The sequence below is a fragment of the Liolophura sinensis genome, chromosome 6 (assembly GCF_032854445.1).
Source record: "Liolophura sinensis isolate JHLJ2023 chromosome 6, CUHK_Ljap_v2, whole genome shotgun sequence".
Classification (NCBI taxonomy): Eukaryota; Metazoa; Mollusca; class Polyplacophora; order Chitonida; family Chitonidae; genus Liolophura; species Liolophura sinensis.
This window is the reverse complement of record NC_088300.1, coordinates 17,700,609-17,722,802: the sequence shown is the minus strand read 5'-3', so window position 1 is coordinate 17,722,802 and position 22,194 is coordinate 17,700,609. Positions and strand designations below refer to the sequence as shown.

General features: G+C 39.7%; 2 protein-coding genes across 3 annotated transcripts; one reads left to right on the top strand and one right to left on the bottom strand.

The window, feature by feature from the left end:
• Nucleotides 1-139: 139 nt before the first annotated feature.
• LOC135466748 (N-acetylated-alpha-linked acidic dipeptidase 2-like) lies at nucleotides 140-16,713 on the top strand. 2 transcript variants are annotated; one of them, XR_010444152.1, is made up of 18 exons: nucleotides 140-799; nucleotides 1,598-1,886; nucleotides 3,134-3,259; nucleotides 3,799-3,976; nucleotides 4,338-4,434; nucleotides 4,877-4,963; nucleotides 6,423-6,508; nucleotides 7,735-7,854; nucleotides 8,777-8,859; nucleotides 10,431-10,494; nucleotides 10,939-11,006; nucleotides 11,261-11,370; nucleotides 12,006-12,096; nucleotides 12,933-13,025; nucleotides 13,305-13,473; nucleotides 13,921-14,105; nucleotides 14,418-14,499; nucleotides 14,627-14,637. XR_010444152.1 is itself a non-coding variant. In XM_064744409.1 (18 exons), exons 1-18 carry the CDS (start codon nucleotides 516-518, stop codon nucleotides 15,779-15,781), a joined length of 2,334 nt encoding a protein of 777 aa, XP_064600479.1. In that variant the 5' UTR covers nucleotides 145-515; the 3' UTR covers nucleotides 15,782-16,713. The 2 variants fall into 2 exon arrangements, 1 of the variants encoding a protein (XP_064600479.1); XM_064744409.1 differs by lacking the exon at nucleotides 13,921-14,105 and adding an exon at nucleotides 15,568-16,713 and having other exon boundaries at nucleotides 145-799; nucleotides 14,627-14,719.
• A 768-nt stretch (nucleotides 16,714-17,481) lies between these two features.
• On the bottom strand, nucleotides 17,482-20,914 carry LOC135469041 (ras-related protein Rab-1A-like). Its single transcript, XM_064747558.1, has 7 exons — nucleotides 20,820-20,914; nucleotides 19,908-19,980; nucleotides 19,560-19,607; nucleotides 19,286-19,333; nucleotides 18,702-18,797; nucleotides 18,192-18,323; nucleotides 17,482-17,749 (listed from the first exon to the last, which is right to left on the bottom strand). The coding sequence occupies exons 1-7, from the start codon at nucleotides 20,867-20,869 to the stop codon at nucleotides 17,552-17,554; spliced, it is 645 nt and encodes a 214-aa protein (XP_064603628.1). The 5' UTR covers nucleotides 20,870-20,914; the 3' UTR covers nucleotides 17,482-17,551.
• Between the last annotated feature and the right edge of the window lie 1,280 nt (nucleotides 20,915-22,194).

Below are 22,194 nucleotides of genomic sequence, written 5' to 3'. Positions count from 1 at the left end.
TACCCTTCATTGCTCTATCACATCGTCTCATCGCAACCGTTTTAAAAATGTACACCAGATTTAAGCACTGGCCCTTGACCCGACGAGCTCGATCTCCGGTGGACGTGAGGTCGTGTAGAGGTTTGACAGGAATGTGTATGTTCACCACAGGCTGGGCCTCTTTTCTGGCTACCAGATGTAACCTTACATGATCAAGAAATCCCAACCGGTCGTCGCGCAGTCAGTCACCTGACATGCCTGGATGAACGTCTGCTAAAACATTTTCTTCGCTTTTGAAAACACTGGGCTTGAATCCGGGAGTGTTTTGTGTTTGGATGACGTCGCGATCAGTCAGCGAAATGTTTATACCCCTGTTGTAAAACACGGGGGGCAGTCGGTTATGTTGCCATAGCAACACGTGCAGAGGGCTTCTATTTCTGACGCATCCAAAACATTCAGGCGTACGCGTCGTAGTATCCAGGTTAAGAATATACACGTCTTCCTCGGGCGATGTGTTTGACGACAGTCTAGCTGTTATGGAGCTTATGATCGGGGACGAGACGATATGTTTAAGAAAGAGAAACTATAAGCGTTATTACCTTGTAGTCGGGATACTTGCTGGCCTGGGCGGATTCCTAGTGGGTATACTGCTGGGGAGGTTCGCTATTCCCCGTGGGGAGGAGGACGGAATGGTCAGTCAAGCCCCCAGGTTTTCCAGCTATGAGGGTGGCCAGCATTCCACTCAGCACGATCTACCACTTGATGTTTCCCCGGAGTTTCATCGCAGGATATCGGCTGACAATATCAGGGATTACTTAAGGTAACGGTATCATCACTGTCATCAGTATCTGATGGCACAATGAAAGCCTATATAACATTGTGTATCATACCACAAGAATAATATCGGATGTATTTGCAAGTGCATGGATGTATGGAAAATATGTATTTGTTTGATCGGTGATTACACTGTTTACTCCAGAATGATTCACTTATACAATAGGGAGTGAACGAAATGTATTAAAACCGTGGTGAACTGACCACTCCACCACTCCCCTGCCCGACATACATGTACACCCTGGCTTAAAGCCGCAGCTGAACGAGCTAGAGTGTAGGGAAACACTTTTGTTTTATCTACCTCATAATAATAATTACTGTAGTTTTCTTTGGCTCTGTAACTGGCAATTTATTTACTGAACTGTAACTTTCGGATATGTAAGGATTTATACTACATACAAAATGCCAACAGCTGATTCAACTCAGAAATATATACACTCCAAATATCTAACCTGTTAAATTTAAGACCATAGTATGTTTTCTGGATGATGCTAGAATAGATTATGTTACTGTAGCATACTATTATGTTATGAGCAACAGAATAGCACGTTACACCATAAGTATTGTTCTGTTGGAAGTGATGTATCATATATAACATAATAGTGTGTAGCAATAATATAATCTGTTCTGAATCACTCAGAAACAAAGTATGTATTCTGACAGGCTAATAGAACAGGTTTTAGAGTGTGTAAGTTCGTTACACAATATGCCCTATCCAGGCCACACCCTATAATGCTGGTGCCGTGTTCCCTGTATACGTAATGAAATGTTATGTTTGGCACAGGGACATCACGTCACACCCTCATCTAGCCGGCTCTGCGCAAAGCGAGGCGCTGGCCCAAGACCTCGCTCAGTTCTGGCGGGAGTTAAACCTAGACCAGGTGAACCTCACACCCTACAACATTCTGGTATCCAAGCCCGACCGCTCCGATCCCAACGCTATCCAGTTTGTAGACGAACACGGCAATGTGGTGTTTACGTCCGCTCCCGTAGAGCGCACTCTCACCCAGCAGGACAATATTGACGAGGCTGTTCCTCCTTTTACTGGTTTCTCCCCGGCGGGAACGGTGGAGGTGAGCACATGCGCAGTAGAAATAATAACAGTACATATGTACCTAAAAGTTTGGCGCTATCTGACAACACAAAATGATCTGAAACTACAGAATCCTGTAGAAAAAAAACACCTCTACAAATCAAAAATGACAAATATATTTATTTGATACAGAGCGTAAAGTAAATTGTCACACTCTTACTTAAAAGTGACATCATTTAATACTCGGGGCACTACGGTTTATCACTCATAAACCTGATAGTGTAAAACCTTCAGTACGGCGTTAAACGCAATATCGTAATTTACACACTGGCACTGTACTAATAATGTTTGATGCATATTAAAAGCATCACACTGATCTAATTCACGAAATCTTTAAAAACGCACACAAAGATGCGATTAAATTTAAGTTACCTCGTACTCAAAAATTTTACCATAGTGTCCAGTCGAAGTAACTCTCTTCCAGGAAAATTCCATTTCTCCCCTTGTACAGTTCGATGATCTGCTTCATCATGGAGTGGATCTATAAGGGTGTGTTACAATTGCGGCCATGTTGGATCTCTAACAAGAAAGAATACCATGGTCTCACCATAAGTGTGTCTTTCATTGTGTGCATTTTACCATGGCAATTATTTGTTAGAGATTCAACCTGGCTGCGGGTACAATTTATTCGCGCCATTCTGACGGCATTACTTTCAAATAAAATCATCTTCTCACGGGCATATAACACGCCATGTAATCCTAAATCAAACAGTTTCAAGAAAACGCTAATGTGAAGTATAGGTTAGATGAAAGACCATTAAACACTGTTCGTAAACATTGTTCGATTTGTTTTTTTTTTTTTTTTTTGCTTTTTTTCTTCAACCGAGTAAAATACAACTGAAACTTTGGATTCTGCAGTCGCGTTTGCTTACCATGCTGGGACCAGTGACGTCACATCAGGCCTTGGTCACTTAGCACACACACGCTAAATCGATTTTATTATTCAGAATGAATATACATAAAGATCTTTGAAAACATTCACGAAATGGGACTTAGAACGAATTATTTTGTGGGAAAACATATATGTGACGTCAGTGATACCCTCTGGGTTAAAATGGACCACCACAGAATCTGATGTTTTAAAATCATTTTACCCGGTTAGAAAAATTCTGAAAAAAATAAATCGAGCTACTTTCCTGGACAGTGTTTGATGATCTTTAATGTGGTATACACTTCTCTTTAATGTTTCCTTTTCCTTTTAATCTATTTGTAACGCTTCTGTTACAGGCTGACCTGATCTATGTGAACTACGGGCGTTATGAGGACTTCGTCTCCCTCACACAGGACATGTCCGTGAACATCACCGGTAAACTCGTCCTAGCCCGCTACGGAGAGCTCTTCCGGGGTGATATAGTGAGTATAGGTCCGTACTTCTGTTGACTGAAGGTGGGAACCTCTTAGCCTCTTTATTTAGTTTAGCCACACTTACATACTGTGACCAGCCATTTGACAGTCTCTCCATCCAACTGATGCTTTGTTATTATTATAATGGATGTATGCGCCTTCTTCATGTTTTCAATTCGCGGCAGACACGAAAACCTATTTAAACCTAGAAGAAATTAACGTCTGCCTTTGCAATCTCTCAAAACTACCAAGCTTTTCTAATTTTTGTAACTTGGATCTGGATATAGGTATGCAGCGATTTCATTCAATTCGCAAAAGGAAGAAAGTTGATTAGTTTAATGATCTGATTCATGTTTAAAAAGTAATTCTTACTGGTAGGTAAAAATGTCAATATAAATTGAAATCATTCTGGAATTATCCCTTTAGTACGGAACAGTAGAAGCGACATGGCGGTTTTCTATTTTTAACTTTGCGTTTATTATTTTTTCCGCTTTATAATCTACGTTAAAATTTTCTCATAAATGCTGGTTGATGATTTAACTCCACAGGTGAAATTAGCGGCTCACTTTGGCGCTGCTGGGGTGATACTTTACAGTGACCCTGGGGACTACACATGGGGGGACAAGGTTTACCCTCGGGACTGGTGGTTGCCAGGGACTGCAGTGCAGAGAGGCGTTGTCATGACGGGAAACGGGGACCCACTTACACCCGGCTACCCATCAATCGGTCTGTTACAGTATTCAAGTCACCCGTGTATTTCAATGCTCATATACTAATTCTAATATTTATACAGCAAACGAAAATTACAAACGCAAATATGTTGAGTAGAGAAATGTTCCAATGTACGTTGTTTCCTGACAGTAGCCTATTTTATAACGAAGATTCGTGCCACTTAAGTGAACTGTATTAGAACGTTAACGATTGGTCATTTTAATGGCATTTCTATCACTAATGACATACTTTAGGCCACAACAAGTTATATAACAGCTTATTATTATTTCAGTAAGATATATTTTGAATCTTGAGGAATAATAAAATGTGCAGCCAGATCAGGGTCCCTCAGCTCAGCTCATGCTTTGTTTTGCAGAAAGTGCCTACAGACCTCCAAAAGGTTTTGTACCCCAGTCTTTACCGCAAATCCCATCACATGCGATCGGTTACGACGATGTAAAGTTTCTTTTTAGGTATGTACAACATTCCTCATTGTTCAGGGAAATCGCAGGGCAATTTGACTTAAGATTTCATGTTATCGTACACTAATATTGCCGAAACCAACAGGGCTTTGAGCTTACCCCTTTAGAGTTAGAAACTGTGTGAGAACAATACATGCAAACCATCCAGTTTGAAACTGAATGGATAGGCTGACGTGTTGGTTGGCATACATACTGGCTATACGGCTTCCGTGACTCTGGGGTCACGTGCTCGAAACCAATATCAGCACTTATCTGTACATGTATATGCTTTACCCAGAAAGCACAATTACAAACAAAACCTGTTATCAGTGCAACTGATTCACTTCACTAGCTCCACCCATAGAACTCGGTAATTTTCTCTAGCGGTCATATAGAAAATCATTTTGTCAAAGCATCTAATGTCAGTGTCAACTTTCTGTTTGGTTTGCACTAGACAGATGAAGGGCGCTATTGCTCCACCGGACTGGAGGGGAGGACTAAACCTTACCTACAGGCTAGGCGGAGTGAAAACGCCTAAAAGGTGAGTGACATGAACGGGAGGACTAAACCTTACCTACAGGCTAGGCAGAATAAAAACACCTAAAAGGTGAGTGAAGTGAACGGGAGAACTAAACCTTACCTACAGACTAGGCGGAGTGAAAACACCTAAAAGGTGAGTGACGTGAACGGGAGGACTAAATCTTACCTACAGGCTTGGCGGCATGAAAACCCCTGAAAGGTGTACATATAGAGGTGGACTAATCCTTACCTACAGGCTAGACGGTGATCAAAACCCTTTACAGTTACGTTATGTGAACACGCAGGCTAAACTTAACATTCAGGCTGTGAGGAATCCAAATCCCCACAGCTTACCTACAGGCCAGACACGGTGAAAAACCCAAACTTGTAAGTTGCCAGCGCAGGCGGACTAAAGCACACCAACAATCCAGGTATGATGACAAACCGAAATGGGTGTGTTACTTAAACACGTGGATTAACCGTGCCAGCAGACTGTGCGGGATTAACAACTTCAGACGGAAAGACTGACATGAGCAGGAGGACTAAGTCATACATACAGACTGTGCGGGATCAACAACCTAACAGATGACTCACCTGATAGAAGGATTAAGTCTTACATACAGACTGTGTGGGATCAAAAACCCAACAGATGACTCACGTGAATAGGAGGACTAAGTCTTACATACAGACTGTGTGGGATCAAAAATCCAACAGATGACCTACGTGAACGGGAGGAGTAAGTCTTACATACGGACTGTGCGGGATCAACAACCTCAGACGGAAAGACTGACATGTGTACGAAGACTAAGTCTTACATACAGACTGTGTGGGATCAAAAGCCCAACAGATGACTCACGTGACTAGGAGGACTAAGTCTTACATACAGACTGTGTGGGATCAAAACCCAAAAGAGGACTCACCTGAATAGGAGGACTAAGTCTTACATACAGACTGTGTGGGATCAAAACCCAAAAGAGGACTCACCTGAATAGGAGGACTAAGTCTTACATACAGACTGTGTGGGATCAAAAGAGGACTCACTTGAATAGGAAGACTAAGTCTTACATACAGACTGTGTGGGATCAAAACCCAAAAGAGGACTCACCTGAATAGGACTAAGTCTTACATATAGGCTCCAAAACCCCAACCCCGACGTGAAGTCTACGGAATGAAATCTAAGTAATGTTTAGTTTACATTTTCTTTAAGTAATTACTTAAGTAATTACATTATTTAAGTGAAATTAAAAGTTATGGATTATGTCATTAATAACTGTTGTGAATTGATTAATTTCCTTTTATGTTGTTACATTATAAGTCCTGTAGTCAAAAGTGTGCGACTCAAATGAAAAATTAATTAAACCGAATTAATGATGTCGTCAAATTCAATGCCTCTATATATCAGTATCAAATGCCAGTTACGTTGCATCTTAGTTTCAGTTTAGACATTTGTATAACGGTCTACCTTGTTTGTCTCCCCACAGTTTCGTCCGCCTGCGCGTGACCACACGTAACGAGCGGAGGACGGTGTACAACGTAGTAGGCATCATCCGTGGCTGGGAGGAGCCAGGTGGGTGGATACACTAAAGGTTGTCGGAGCAGTGGGTGGGGCTGAGGTCTGGATCCTTGTCTACCGGAATTTGTCTATCTAAGTGTGTTGTGTTGTGTTGTGTTTAGTGGGCACTAAAATTACAAAGGTTAATTGAAAACTGCGTGCGTCAAAAGCAGCAAAGTCATGGATTCCATAGGCCTAGATAATAATGGAGCGGTTATTAATACTTAAAATTAGTTACGTATTAGTTAATACTTCGTCATGACTAATATAGTCATTCGATTGATGTAAACATGAGAATATTTAACTTATATATGTGTTAACCGTGCGGTTTATGGTTAGAGGAAAGCCAGACAAAATCCGTCGGAAAGTAGTGCAGCCCGTCAAATACATGATAGCCGTCATTCATGAATCGGCTTGTCGTTCACAGAATGAACAGATTATCATGGTAACAACTACCATTGGTATATTGCCAGGTAGAAAAAGTATCAGAAGCCAGATTCGAACTCGCTGCCAGGGTCAAGTGTAAGTGATTTTAAGTGCTGATCTGTTTGGATTGAACATGTAGTCAGCAGACATCCGGGGCCGATTCCACAAAGTCGTTTTTGACTTAAGTCAAAATTGAAGTTCTCTTTATAATGCTTAGTTTTTGGTACCGAAAGTTGAAATTTGGACATGTTTATCTTAAGATAACATTGATGTAAAATTAACAAAATTTTAATTTTTAAAGCTTAAAAATAAGTCTTTAAGATTGTATTTCAAATTTTGACTGGCTTTGTGGAATCGACCCCTGGTCTTAAAACGATACGTTATATATTATATTGTTGTAAGCATTAGGCATATCCTAAGATATGTTATTGTATTAAGAGATGAAAAGGTATGGCGACCGATAGGCCCCATACCTTATCTCTCTTTCTGGATAAAAATAATTACTGCGTGCAGGAGATATAGTGGAAATTGACACAGTCATCTAGCCAATGCACAATGAATTGATGCACATAGCAAAATATACCAGGTGTGGGTACAATACAATCTCGCTTGCGTGCGAGAAATCATGCAATATGCGAAAAATCTTGATTGCATGTTAGAATTTGTCACTCTTATGAGTGTAAAAATATCGCCTGCAGGCTCGGATCTGATCATGAGAAGACAGCTAGATGATAAACGGACGATTTAGGGTCTTCCGTCATTATGGCCTCATACAAATCACCCCTTGATTGTTTTTATTTATTTACCCTGTTCAGATCGGTATGTGATTATTGGTAACCACAGAGATGCTTGGGGTTATGGAGCCTTTGACCCCGGAAGTGGTTCCGCCATTATGAAGGAACTCTCCAGGGTTTATGCGGAAATGAAGAAGGAAGGTGGGTTTAGTTAACACTTTATTTCGTTTAACATCACAATGCAAAGCCATTAGCACACATTTAGGTTCTAAAATGGACCAAACTAAGTTAAGAAATTAAAATGCGATCTGTTCGAAAATGAACAGAATTAAATTCAATTAAATGGTTATGGGAGTTAAATTTAGATGAGAGTCGCTCTATCTTCTCCGCTATGGCGTATACTTCCTCATCAAAGCCTCATTGCTTTTACTATTCAGCAATTGAAAGCTCTTCCAAACCTTAGATTTTAAAAGTCAACTTGCATTTTACCTTATGGTTTTATGAATGGAATTGAGAACCTGAGTAAAATGTTCCAGACCGGTTTCATTCTCTGTAAAGCTATTTCTTTAAGGATTTTACTTTGAATTGGTTCTAGTTTGTAGTAATATTAAAATCAAGCAATTATTAGCATCTTGCATTGCATGTGATGTGTTTCTCTTGTTCAAATTGTCACGAATTCCAAGCACTCACTCACTCACTCACTCACTCACTCAAATTGTCACAACATGTGTATGATACGTCTGAGATTCAGAGATAAACTGTAGTGTCAAGTGGGAGTGAACTGGGGCTAATTAACGTTGTTTGGTATTATTATGTCTACACTGACAAGCAATATACACTTGTGTAGACATTTGCCCTTGTCTGCCCTTAGCAGTAAAATAACTGCTCAGCAACATGATACTCTGTGCCAAAGCCTTTGCCACTCAAACACACTGCAACACATGCACGCAAGGCTCTTTGGACATACACGTCCAATAAAACTGGTACTGTAGAAGGTTTCTGTAAAACTTTTCTCGATAAAGGCTGAACATGGTATGTGGTAATCTGGTAACTGAGTTACAAAAAAAACCCATTCAGTAAGTATGTGAAAATGCTCATCCTGTAATCCCTAATTTTACCCCAGGCTGGAGACCCAGACGCTCTATCATATTCTGTAGCTGGGGAGCCGAGGAAATTGGACTGATTGGCTCCACGGAATGGGTGGAGGTGAGTTCCTAAGGATGTGGGAAGGTTGGGGACCGTCGAGTACGCGGATTACAGCTTGGGACAACCGTTAGGCAAAAACTTGTCCATCAGATTACATGTATATATGATCAAGTTTCAGTTTTACGAGTGTGGCGTTAAACAACAGTCAAATAAATTGTTACTATTCCACTCTATCATCAGATACATGTGTGAACGGAAATAACATATACACACTTAACCCTATTGTTATTCCAGTACCTCGGGTGAATTCAGATGCATTTTGGTACAATAAGTTAACAAGCATTTAACACATTGGTTTAGAAATAAGATAGATTAAAGATGCAATCTCAGAGGAGTTAATAACCTCGACGGTTAATTTTTTTTATTTATAAACACAAACTCAGTGCTTCGTATATGTGAAATGTAACACGTGTGCTTAAAATATTTGACTCGAAGTTTGTTTTTAAATCAGCCACCGGTATACAATGTACTATTGATTGAATAGGCTACTAACTGAAAATTCAGAGAATGAAAACCAGCTCCGTGTTAAATTACAACCCATTCCTAAGAGTAAAGGTTAATTTGATTAACGTAAACCATCAGAGATTATGAAATCGCATGTATATATATCACTGACAGGTTAGCGGTAAGGTAACACGCTGTCAGCAAACCAGGCTCAGGTTTAACGCCATCTGAGTCTGAAATATATCATAACATATTAGCAGCTGGATTCAGTTTTGGCATAATGTAAACCTCAGTGCTCCCATTCCACTCCAGTACTTGACATCAATATCAGTAAGGCGCCATGAACAACAACATCCAGTGTTTAAGTCTTGCCAGCATTTTAATATTACGCACTTATGCTGGGTTCAATAGTCTATCGTGGCATCGTAACTTTTCTGGCGTGTCAAACAGTACTCCTGATCTTGACACACAAAACAGTATCCTTGCCGAGCTTATTTATTTAGTTTATCGTTACTAAAGGCCATGCTCAGGATTTTTTTCTTATCATTTAGTGATTAGTTTTATGTTCTTGAATTATATGGACGGGCAAGGATTCCACCAAACGCCGCCGTTGGATAGTAGGTCAACGAATGATGAGAGCTGGAGAATACACAAATTCCATGACAAGTGAACACACATTACGTATGGCTTAGCGATTATAAGAAAGCGTCTTAACCACACGTCAGTGACTGTTTAGTTTACGATGTAAGTGGAATCATATAACGACTTAAAGGACACAGCCTGATGCGGTCAGTTATTTGCGCAACAACATGGCCAATGGCCAAGGCCTCATCACACCAAAGTCGGAAGTCGAGTGAGTGAAATTAAGGCCACATCGACAGTAGTTTCAACTATTTCAACTTTTGATGCCAAATCAGTGGTATTTCAATGATATCATGGTAATTGTAACTGGAATGAAAGATTGATATTTAAATGTAGGTAGGTAGTAGTTCAGTCGTATGAAATAAAAGTGCTTTTTGTATTTATTTGAACTAAACTAAATATCACTTATAAGAGCGTAATTTGAATGTATTTAGTCTGATTAAAGTCAAAAAGTATAGATTACCTGTTTTGTTTCTAACTGCCAGCAATACTCCAAACTGCTAAGTGATCGGACCGTGGCCTATCTCAACATCGACACAGCTGTACAGGGTAAGCAAACATTTCAAAGCCTGACAAGCCCTTATAGAAAATCTGAAGTAAAGATATCTGTGTTGCCAACTCATTCTGATTGGATAACATCGGTCATGATATACAAAAACTTTCTCTATCTAATAGACCTGTTTTCCAGAACATATTCATCCGTATTAGCCAGCAAGGTACGAATGGTCGTGGATTCCCCCGGGCTCTGTCCGGTTTTCTCCCACCATAATGCTTGAGAACGACGTAAAACAGCAATCAAATAAATCAAATCATCAGAATTATTAATCCCAGACTAAATGTTAAATAGTGTACGCCTCCATTCTTATTAAATAGTACATTTTGTCTTGCCCAGTCGATTCTGGTCATTGGACAGGTGTTTTCCTAATAAACCATTGTATAATGTCGACGAAGACCGTTTAAATTCTATTCATGTCTTTTTCACCTGTTCTTTAGGTAACTTCTCCCTGGAAGGAAATGCATCACCGTTGTTGTATCACGTCATGTATGAAGCCACCAAAAAGGTACATGGACAAGACACTTGTTTATTTAGAATAATACCCTGTCATGCTTTTGTTATTTTCCAACTAATGCGCTGTCGTCGCTGACTTTTTACTCCTCATGCTGTAACCTTTATATTACATGCATATAAAGTAGATTAAATATTCTATCTGTGGTTTAATGTGTCTGTGATGTAACAAATTGGTGCAATATACATGTTTATACTGTTCTATATTGCTATGACGAAATAAAACAACCTGTTCCATCGTTTGCCCAGGTTCCCAACCCGGATGTGGGTGATCAGAAAGCAGGCCTCCTCACAGTGTACGACAAATGGCTACAGACATTTCCGGACAAGCCCATCAGTCAGAACTTCGTACGCCCAAAGTGAGAACAATTATGAGTTATTTACGCGTTCCAGTCCTAGTTTTAGGTTCTAAATGTGGCTATGGCATATGGCTTACAGATTCCAGAAATACTGGGGAATGTATTATCCCTAAGTAATACTTTTGTTTTTGTTGCTATCCAATTTCGTTTGTCAAACCAGCCCATCATAAAACGGACTGAAATATGATATGACTTCGGTCTGCTTCCCCCAGTTTGATGTAACTCCATACGATTAATTACCACAAGTTATTACCTCACTGTTCATGAGGATTTTTTGATAATATGCGGCCGACGATGCTTGTGTAGCCGTTTGCATAGGTAAATGTTCAATGTAGACCGCTTGTCTTCTTCCTTATTGAGTGGAAAGGTCTGACAGCCACCAACGATTGATCGTGGGTTCCCCCCGGGCGTTGCCCAGTTTTCTCCCACCGTAATGCTTGACGCCGTCGTATAAGTGAAGTATTCTTGAGTATGGCGTGAAACACCAATCAAATAAATAAATATAGACACACTGTCTTTCTGCCCTTCCTCCTCTTGAATTCAATAAATACCCCTCTATCTGTCAATGTGCCTCTGTTTTCTGAGCCTCAGAACAAGGTTAACTTCAGGTTATTTTTACTCTGTTTGTTAACCAGACTGCGGGACTTGGGTGCGGCCAGTGACTACACGGGCTTCTATCAGCTGTTAGGTATACCGGCCGCAGATGTCCACTACGTTTACAACAAGGTATGCAGCTGGATTTTGATTCCCTTATCTAGTATGATGGAAATGGATGGAATATAGTTTAGAAAGTCCAAACTCGTGTTTTGCCTTTGTTTCAATTCATTGAAACGCCACATTCATAGTATGTAAAATTTGTAGGTTCTTCAGACAAAACCAGTGACCGCATCGACTTTGTGAGCGTCCACCTTTCAAAGTGTTTAGTTCCAACTGGAATCATGCCTAAGATCCTATATAGTGGACATGACTATTGGTACCCCCTCACCTGGCGCTTTGTATTATGGGGATATTCAAGCTCTAGTTGACCCAGAATCATTATGTTGTGACTTTGTTGAGGGTCATATCTGGTGTCTTCTGCTTGAAATTTCAGTGAGGCAGCATTATAAGTACTCGACATCAGGACCGAAGTATCAAGGGGACTTGGTCTTTATATGACGGAAGTAGCGTAAACCCTTTGCTAACAAGCAATTAAACCGCTTTGGTTGCCCAAAGGTTAGAGCGTCCGCCCCCGAAAACGGGCGAGCTGGGTTTAAACCCGTTGGGTTATACCAAACACTTTGAAAATGGTATTTTTGCTGCCTCGCTTGACGCTCAACACTGAGAGGTTTATGCAATAAAACAGACTGATTGTCCCGGTGTCATTATGCTATGTGACTGGATGTAGAGTAATCCTGGTCAGGTAGAATATATGTACAGGATGACAGTTTCCTTGTAGTAGACACTTTAACACAAGCTATAAATGGAAAGGGTTGGGATAAAACACCAATCAAATAAATAAATAAATATAACCGGGAAATCATTGCGCACTTGATTATATACACATTTGTTGCTTTTTTTTACAGAAACTGATTACAAACATTGCCTATCACCCACTCTACCACACGGCCTACGATACCTTCTACTCATTTCAGTCATTCGCTGACCAGGATTTCCAGGTAAAACTGACCAGAAAGCCTTATGAGAAATGTTTGGGTTACGTTTTATGTCACTGAACTGCATACGTAATATTTTTACAAGAATTTTTTCACAGAAGTATTTCCACAGAATTTTCAAAACTTCTGAGTCGATTAAGCAAAAGAAATATCAAAAAAAAATTCAGTATAGTTTATGCTTAGACAATTTGGCAAGACGCGCAACAAGGTCAACAATCCGTTAAAATTATTTCATTTATTTTCCTTTAGTGTTTTATTAAATTTGTGTACCGTTGTTCACAGACGTCGAGGACAATGGCGCATGTGTGGGCAGAAACATCCGCACTGCTGGCCGACTCCGTCATTCTGCCATTCAACATCACTGATTACGCTGAGGCGCTGCTCCGATTTGCAGACAACATTCAGAAGAATTACGGGCGCATGATGAAAGCGGCCGCCAACATTACATTAGGTGAGTGAAAACAAGTTGCTGGATGCATAACATCTAACTTGTGCCTAATAGGTGTAATCCGTCTAACAAAGGGAGGCCACTCAGCGATTTAGCCTAGAAAAACTACTTGGTACTAGAAAAAAGGTGCGGTAAAGTTTAAATTTCACGATAAGCTGATTGGCATTCAACAAGGCTTTATTCAGACTGGACACCATACCGGTCAGTACATTAAACATTGACTGGTTCTGGTTTATTTATTTCCAATATATTCTTTTCCATCGCTTTGGATGTATTTCCTTCGCCATATGCCCTGTTCTTTTTTCGTAACACTTGAGACAAAAGAGAACTCCAATTTAAATGAATTACTGTTTTATTTATTTTTAAAGGTAAGATATCTCACACAAATGCAAGATCTATTTTCCAAGCATTGGTATATATCCTAAGTGATAAATAACTCTCAAATTATAGACCGGTCCCCATGGCACAGTTGGTAGAGCGTCCGCTTCGGGCTGGTAGATCCAGGGCCAACCTTGGGTCGGGCCATATCCAAGACTCTTAAAAAAGAGGAAGTTGTCACTTCGCTTGGCGTTCAGAATTAAGGACTTTGGTTTCAGTGCAACGACTGGTTGACCCGTATCAATATAATGTCTTCGGTAAGTCGCCTCAGTGAGGCAGCACTAGATAAAAGAGCGGTGGAAATCCGTCCAGCAACAAGAAGGCACATTACATGCACTCTCAGGACGCCTTCGTCGTCATATGGCTGAAAACTTGTTAAGTACGACGTTAAACCCCAAGCACTCACTCATTCTAAGATTATATGTCACAGGTTTGGAGATCGTGCATATTCTAGATTCTCCATACGTTTGTCACGATGGCTAGTTGTAAGAATTAATCTGTATCATCAGCATGATATATACTCCAGCACTGGTCTTCATCAGTATAATCCAATAATCCTCTATTTACAGATCAATGTCATGAAGCCGTGAAGTCGTTCATGCGAGAAGCCAAAGAATTTCATCAGAGGATTACTAAAATGGACAAGAAAAAGTAAGCATAGCTGTCTGTTTGGGAACATTATAGGTAAAGTAAGCTAACATATTACATATATGATTGTTTTGACCATTAGTGTTATGTTCTTTTGTACATAAGTAAAACTTTGTCGATTTACTTTCAGACCGCTAGCAGTCCGTCGGGTGAACGACCAGTTGATGCAGATAGAACGTGCCTTTATAGATCCGGCAGGTCTTCCCAACAGGCCGCACTACAGGTAATACAATGAATGCATCACACTTTATACACCTCTTCAATCTGTTGGACATCATCTGACGTAATCCTCAGGCTCCGCGGAATGCACAACAAAGGGACAATACTCCGCATTTCGGTCTTATCGGTCAATTGTGAAGAATTTTTTCAAAAATTATTGGATCCCAACCCCGACCACGAGAAAACTTAGATCAAAAACAAAAAAAAAAAATCCAGTACATTTCATCCAAATCCAAAAAAAATGATTTTCTTCTCCACAAAAAGACGCAAGCAAAAACATAACTTCCTTGAAGGAGGTACTGTTGACCTTTCTTTTTGCGCTATCATACTGACGGTATTATGCAATTTCTCAAAGATTCAATGAGCTATTAAGTATGAAATGCACAAAACTTCCAAGCACCCGGCGTTTCTCTTTAGTCTACATTATATTTTATCAACTGAACTATGTTATTGATCATTTGGAGCGAAATCAAGAATATCTGACTACTATGACTACGGCGAGACTTGTAGATGGAGGAAATCACTGAATCTTACCAGCTACTTGACATATCACATGGCTTAAAGCCTCAGCCAAAACAGCATGAGCTGGAATCGAACTCACGAGCCCATTAATCAAGTTCATCTTCCTGTGAAACTCATTATACCGTGCAGCATGCCATGTAATACGAGCTATTCATCGCACAGCAATGAGTATATCAGCAATAGTTAAGGGTAAGTTTAGATTTTGGTCGAAATACGCCGTCTTGTATCCAAGATAACCACTATTTCAAATCAATGCTGGGTTAATATTGTTAAAACTAATCTTCCCGGATCGATTTTTCAGACAATTTTCTTGTAATCTCTCTATTTCAGACACGTGGTTTTCGCGCCTAGCGCTGTAGACTCTTACGCAGGGACGGGTTTCCCAGGTCTAATCGACACTCTGTTTGAGATCGAGACCGCTCGGGATCAAGCTAAGCGATGGGAAGTGGTCAAGAAACAGCTTTCCGTTGTCATCTTCACTGTGCTCTCGGCGGCTTCCACCTTAAGGGATGTCACAGCTTTCATGGCAGATTATTTCGTATAGCACATCTGATCCACTGGGAATTAGGAGTCCACTGTGATACAAGACCATAAATCTCAGCCTTACTGACCTGTCCAACAACTTATCAAGCAATTGTCAGAAGCGCTATTGCATATAATTCAAGCCTGGTGGTTTGAATTTAAATTCTAACCACCGCATTTACGCAATCGGACTGTACATATACAGCGCGAGTTCAAATATTTCAAAGAATCATTTCGACATGTAACGCTCTCTGTAACTGCTCTACGTGCAGTGGTTGTAAACTGGACATTGGTCGCTGCACGATCTACATGAGAAATTCCTCCCGTGTTTATGCGGTAAAGAACAACTGCTTTCGGATACTGCGCTCCACAGACTTTGTGTGTTTAAGAAGATCAGTGCGCTGATACAGTCTTATCTCAAACCGCCAGTCACAGACTACCAGTCACATACCAAAGTATCCCACGTCAAACCATCTGTCACTGAATACTGGCCATGTAACAAAGTCTCCTATGTGCAAGCACCAGTCACTGACTAACGGCCGGGTTCCAAAATCTACCACCTTCCAAAATCTACCACTAATTATCAATCGGACACCAAAGTTAACCACCTGTAGTAAACTCGCCTAAAAGGTGCACTTTCTACTGCTAGTGCGCTAGTGAGTCTCTTAATAGTGCACTGATTCACGCACTGGGCACTGAGTCACCTGTTTGTGCACTGAGTTTCCTGCTAGAGCATCTGCTGGAGCACTGAGCCACCTGTTTGTGCACTGAGTTTCCTGCTGAGAGCATTGAAGCAGCTACTAGGAGCACTGAGTCATTACCCAAATAGTGCTTCCTGTTTCATATGAACATAACGATGATGTAAATATTTGTATGTATGATTGTATTTCTAAAGCTTTACACATTTTTACGTAATCAGGAGTGACCAATATTATTTTATATTTACTTATTTTACATATGGAGTGTTGTTTTATTGTTTTGCCTCTCATTACACTAGGCATGGATAATATCCAAATAACAAGGTTGTAAAAATGAGAACACACCGTACAAATCTTCATTCATCTGATGTAAATATTTAATGATCAAAAATTTCATATAAATGTAAAAAAACAAAACAAAAAACAACGGATCCGTCATCAATGAACGCCTGGGATGGCTTCACACTTTTCGAGTTCCATTCAAATTTGTTAGTTGAAAATATGGACATGTCGACCACTCATAAATATCCCAGTATTCTGCGTCATCGCTCTTTACTTAACACAATGGTTTATCAAGTAAGGTCTGAAATTTTAAAATTGATTATCAATTTAAGTCTATAAAGGATTCTTAACCTGGTTGTTCGAGTGTAAGAACATTGTGAACGGATGGGGTTTAATTTCTGGTGTACACAGCATAACTATTTCTGTGAGGCAGCACCGTAAATATTCTGGGCGCTTTTACCATCTTGAAATTTAGACATTCCTTTCCCTCTAAAGGCCTAATAACAGTCCTCAGTGAAAAGCATAGAGATGTTTGACACTTTCATATGACCTAGTAATCATGTAATCTCAGACATAATGTGATTTGGCTTTGTGGTGATATCGTGGCCCACCACTCACTTGACACTATACGAGGCATGTGATATTAACTGTTTTTACACGTCATTACGTGTAAAAACAGTTAATATCACATGCCTCGTATAACACGCTCAAAATGTGATAGAAATCACGGTTTGAACACAAAATGTGAATGTCATAACCTGTAGTTACACATAACGTGCCTCGTGTCACAACTGTAACCAGGCCTGTCCATTTCAACACCAGCACTTCTCAGGCTCGATGGGTTTTCCTCCACGTAGCCTCGTTCTGGCTTTGTCCTGAATCGAGGCCAGGGTGTCTTTGTCCGCGTTGTTCTTCAACTCGGCGGCCATTGACAGGAAGCACTGTTCTACGTTCATGTTCTGCTTGGCGCTTGTCTCCAAAAAGGGTATGTTCAGCTTGTCTGCCAAGGCCTGATGAACGGAATGTTAAAGCAAATTAATGTAGATTGTTCTTTTCTAGTTTGTTAACGTGGACTTTCTAAACGTCATGTGAGAAGACTTTTAAACTCTCAGTAACTCTAATGGCACAATGTATGGAGTGTATCAATTGAGTAGACCACTAAACAGTCACAGAAACAAGCCGAGCCCCAGGCGGTATCCACCATAACTGTGATTGCCCTGATGTATATACCTGGCTGATAGGATGCATCGTGTCAAAATCGGACAAATACTTCTTTGCATTTACGCATATCTATACTTCACTGGCGAAATACACACCGCATACAGATATCCACCTCATCGTTCAATGTCCTTATTTTTGAATGCCCATATAACCCAGGAGATTTTGCTGCCGATTTGCTTTTATTCTCTTGTGTCTTTCTATTTTTTTTTTCACCTGAGCCAAGATTCTTACCTTGCCTGTCTCGTAGGTGATCACCCTTTTGGACTTGAGATCGGCTTTGTTCCCCACAAGTAGCTTACAGACATTGTCTCGTCCATATCTGTCAACTTCAGTCAACCAGCGCTCCACGGCATGGAAAGATTCCTATGAGTATTGATATCGTATGTCACAATATGTGTGTGCTTTCGAGGAATTCAACCGGCTCAGCCAAGTTTCTTCCCACCATGATGCTGGCCGCCGTCGTATATGTGAAATACTCTTGAGTACGGCATAAAACACCAATTAAATAAACAAATAAATCAACCGGCTTTTGGCAGCCTTAAATCTAGTTGTCAACGAGCACACACTGAATGCTAAATATAAAAAAATAAGTAAATAAAAAAATCACAAATACAAACTTACTTCATGGCCTAGCTATATTATTTATTTTTATATAATTTATCTATATTGACGTATTAACGGTATGGTAACATGCGGAAAACGATATGATGTATATACACGAGATTAGTACGGATTACTCACCGCGTCGGTGACATCATACACGATGACGACGCCGTCAACGTTACGGTAAAAAGCGGAGACGATGGTCCGAAACCTCTCCTGGCCGGCCGTGTCCCACTGCAGAGGGAAAAGGTCAACATCAGAACAACTAATATCATCACAAAACATCACACCTTATACGGGAAATTATTGAACGAATCGTTCAAAGTCAATCTTAAATAGACAAACGATTATTAAAAGCAGCTATAGAATGAGTATCACGACCCTCCGTCTTTCATAACGGTTTCATAACCACCGTATTGAATTAAAACGATCAAAAACAAATCGTTTTAATATATATATATATATATATATATATATATATATATATATATATATATATATATATATATATATATATATATATATATATATATATATATATATATATATATATATATATATATATATATTTGGGGAAAGTTTACTTCTCGACCAAAAACAAATCGTTTTTAATTCAATACGGTGGTTATGAAACCGTTAATGGAGGCGACCAGCTGCAAAAATACACTGTTCACAGAGTCTTAATTGGGTTTATCCAATGCATTTATCGAAAATATACTCACCATCTGCAGTTTTAGTCTCTTCTCACCCAAGGCCACAGTTCGAATTTTCTGGAAAGAATTACGCCATGTAAATTTTAAAGAAAATAATTACATACATCTTTGTTGCATGTATTGCGCATCTTGAAGTGATATGTATGTATTTACTTCAGGGCATGTTACAATTGTTGTAATTTTTTGTCTGTCACTTCTCATTCACCTATTTATTTATTTATTTGATAGTTGTTTACCTTCACGGTAACGAATTTTTCACTGTTATTATATTAATGACACTTACGAAGTCTACGCCTACTGTGGCTATGAAGGTCTCCGAGAAACAATCATCCTGTAAACAAAGCAAATCGAGGGTACATAAAGAAGGGTTTTGATCGTGTATCAACGTATGCTTGAATTTTTTTTGAACTTTCACTGGATTGTTCATTATATAGTTAATATTCATCATGAGGAAAACGGAAAAATAATTAACCCGGTAAATATATGTTAACAGCGAAACTGAGCGAGATTATATTTTAAAGGCACGGATGTTAAAACCATGTTAAATGTTCCATTGTGAGTCGTATATAATACATCCTGGCCCAGAACATTTTACTGCAGTAGGTATCACACAATGATACAAACTACTTACGGCGTATCTGAGCAGTATTGAAGATTTCCCGACACCCGAGTTTCCGAGGATGAGGATTTTGAACAAATAATCACTGGAAGAGATTAACAGAGCGATTGTTAAATAAATATTACTTACTTTGGCTGATGGACATTTCCTGCAAGTCATTCCCTTTATTCATTTCAAACCATGTAGAAGACGATCGTATAAACAGTGTCACTTGGCATGAATAATGTTAACGGGACTTTCTCTCTCCAGATCGAGCATATTTCATGTTTATTATAACATACATGCATGTTACATCGAGCATATTTCATGTTTAATATTACATACATGCATGTTACACAGATTTATTTATTTATTTATTTTTATTTTACGCCGTACTCAAGAATATTTCACTTATACGACGGTGCCAAGCATTATGGTGGGAGGAAACCGGCCAGAGCCCGGGGGAAACCCACGACCATCCGCAGATTGCTGTGAGACCTTTGCCGGAGAAAAAGCCAGCATGAGCTGGACTTGAACTAACAGCGACCGCATTGGTGAGAGGCTCATTCCATTACGCTGCCCTAGCGCACTAACCAACTGAACCACGGAGGCCCCTGTTACACAGATTTAGCATCATTAAATTTTGCACGCTAATATTACCGATGTTGTTGATTATAACACTGTATAGTCTATATTAATAATATTCACTTCCCACGGTAATGCGAAAGAAGAAAGATCTTATGGGAACGCTCATACTGTTGAATAATGATAAATATTCTATTACAAATCATCTAAATATTGGTTGCCGATGTTAAACGATAAGCATATGCTGATCAGTATGTAGGCTCTATATGTACATGTACATATAGGTTCCTATTTCCAGGTTTTCCTATTTTTAAAATGCATAATTTCAAATGTCATGGCCAAAGAATAAATGGTACTTACTAATCCGAGGATATACTGCTAAGCTGATGGAGTACAGATGTCGATGACATGATTTATCCAGTTTAAACTCAACCGTTATTAGTGCTAAGGTTCTCTTCTGTTAAATGTTTACTTCTTGAAATGAATGTGCGGTGTATATAAGGTATAGCTAGGCCGCGGTACCCGGGGATTTCACAACGCTGCGTATGAACAGCCACATAAACACTGCTGACGTGTAGCCCTACCTGTGAGAGCTATATTCATAACGGGGTATTAGTCACACGCTGTAACGGCATGTTTGCAAAATCTCACAAGGAATGAACACTAAAGTCATAAGGACTGCCAGTGGCAGTGGTTAGATCGTACCTGCTATTCCAAGGACACATTTATATTTAACAACATATTTTTCGATTGAACTTTCACGAAAAGACGTTGCCTTTCAGAACTCAAGCACACTTGTTACAAAACGTTATTAGGCAAAAGGATTACTCGAACAGGCTCATTATAAACAAATAAAAAACATTTAATTAATTTAAAAAATAAACAAAACAATTCAACAAGCATTTAAGGAAAAGTAACTAAAGCAAATGAACAGAGGATCAAAGAGCTATTGGTTGTCTCTGTTATTTTGTTACAAGCCAACAAAAACGGGCCTATTATTAGAGCTGACTCAAGCAGGGGAGATAACTCAAGGTAATGGGGACATCCAATATATGTCAGCATGTACACATCAACAGCGGATAACGTGTACGAAGCTGAGAAAATGTGAGTCCCAACCAGTCTTCGATGTACTGGGGAATCTGGAACTGGAATGATGCAAATCTAAACCCAACTGTTCTCAAAGATATAAATAAAGCAAAGCTTGATGCAAAATATGTCATAGTGATTAAAAGAGTTAATTTTTTTAAATATGTTAACTGATTCCTTTAACTTCCGTACATTTTATAACCGTGGTGTAAATGTTTTATGTAAGGAATAAGAAAGCCTATTAATAAGGCGAGGAACATATACATTTCACCCGGCGTTGTACCCGTTCTCCTCCACCCATAAACCCGACTATCTTCAGTCAAGCGAACTATAAGTGAGTGAGTGTCCCAGTGACTGGGGTTTAACTTCGTACTTAACAATGTCCCAGTCATATGTCAATGAAGGAATCCTCAGAGTGCATGTACGTGTAATGTGCCTCCCTGTTCCATGATGGATCTCCACCTCTCTTTTGTCTAGTGCTGTTTGACTGCGACGAATTACCGAAACCAAGTAAGTCGTCCCGCACTAGCCATTATACTGATGCGGGTCAACAACTCGTTGCTCTATCCCCTTGATGCTGAATGCTAAACTACAACTTCCTCTTTAAAGTCTTAGGTGTGAACCGACCCAGGTTTGACCCGGGATCTAC

What these genes read in the sequence shown, in the direction of transcription:
- LOC135466748 (XM_064744409.1), top strand. Translation starts at nt 516, where the DNA reads ATGGAGCTTATGATCGGGGACGAGACGATATGTTTAAGAAAGAGAAAC. An exon ending in TGCGGAAATGAAGAAGGAAG is followed by an intron (nt 7,855 to 8,776) that starts GTGGGTTTAGTT and finishes ATTTTACCCCAG; the next exon opens with GCTGGAGACCCAGACGCTCT. An exon ending in TCGCTGACCAGGATTTCCAG is followed by an intron (nt 13,026 to 13,304) that starts GTAAAACTGACC and finishes CGTTGTTCACAG; the next exon opens with ACGTCGAGGACAATGGCGCA.
- LOC135469041 (XM_064747558.1), bottom strand. Translation starts at nt 20,869, where the DNA reads ATGTCATCGACATCTGTACTCCATCAGCTTAGCAGTATATCCTCGGAT. An exon ending in AGCAGTATATCCTCGGATTA is followed by an intron (nt 19,981 to 20,819) that starts GTAAGTACCATT and finishes AATCTCTTCCAG; the next exon opens with TGATTATTTGTTCAAAATCC. An exon ending in CAATACTGCTCAGATACGCC is followed by an intron (nt 19,608 to 19,907) that starts GTAAGTAGTTTG and finishes CTTTGTTTACAG; the next exon opens with GATGATTGTTTCTCGGAGAC.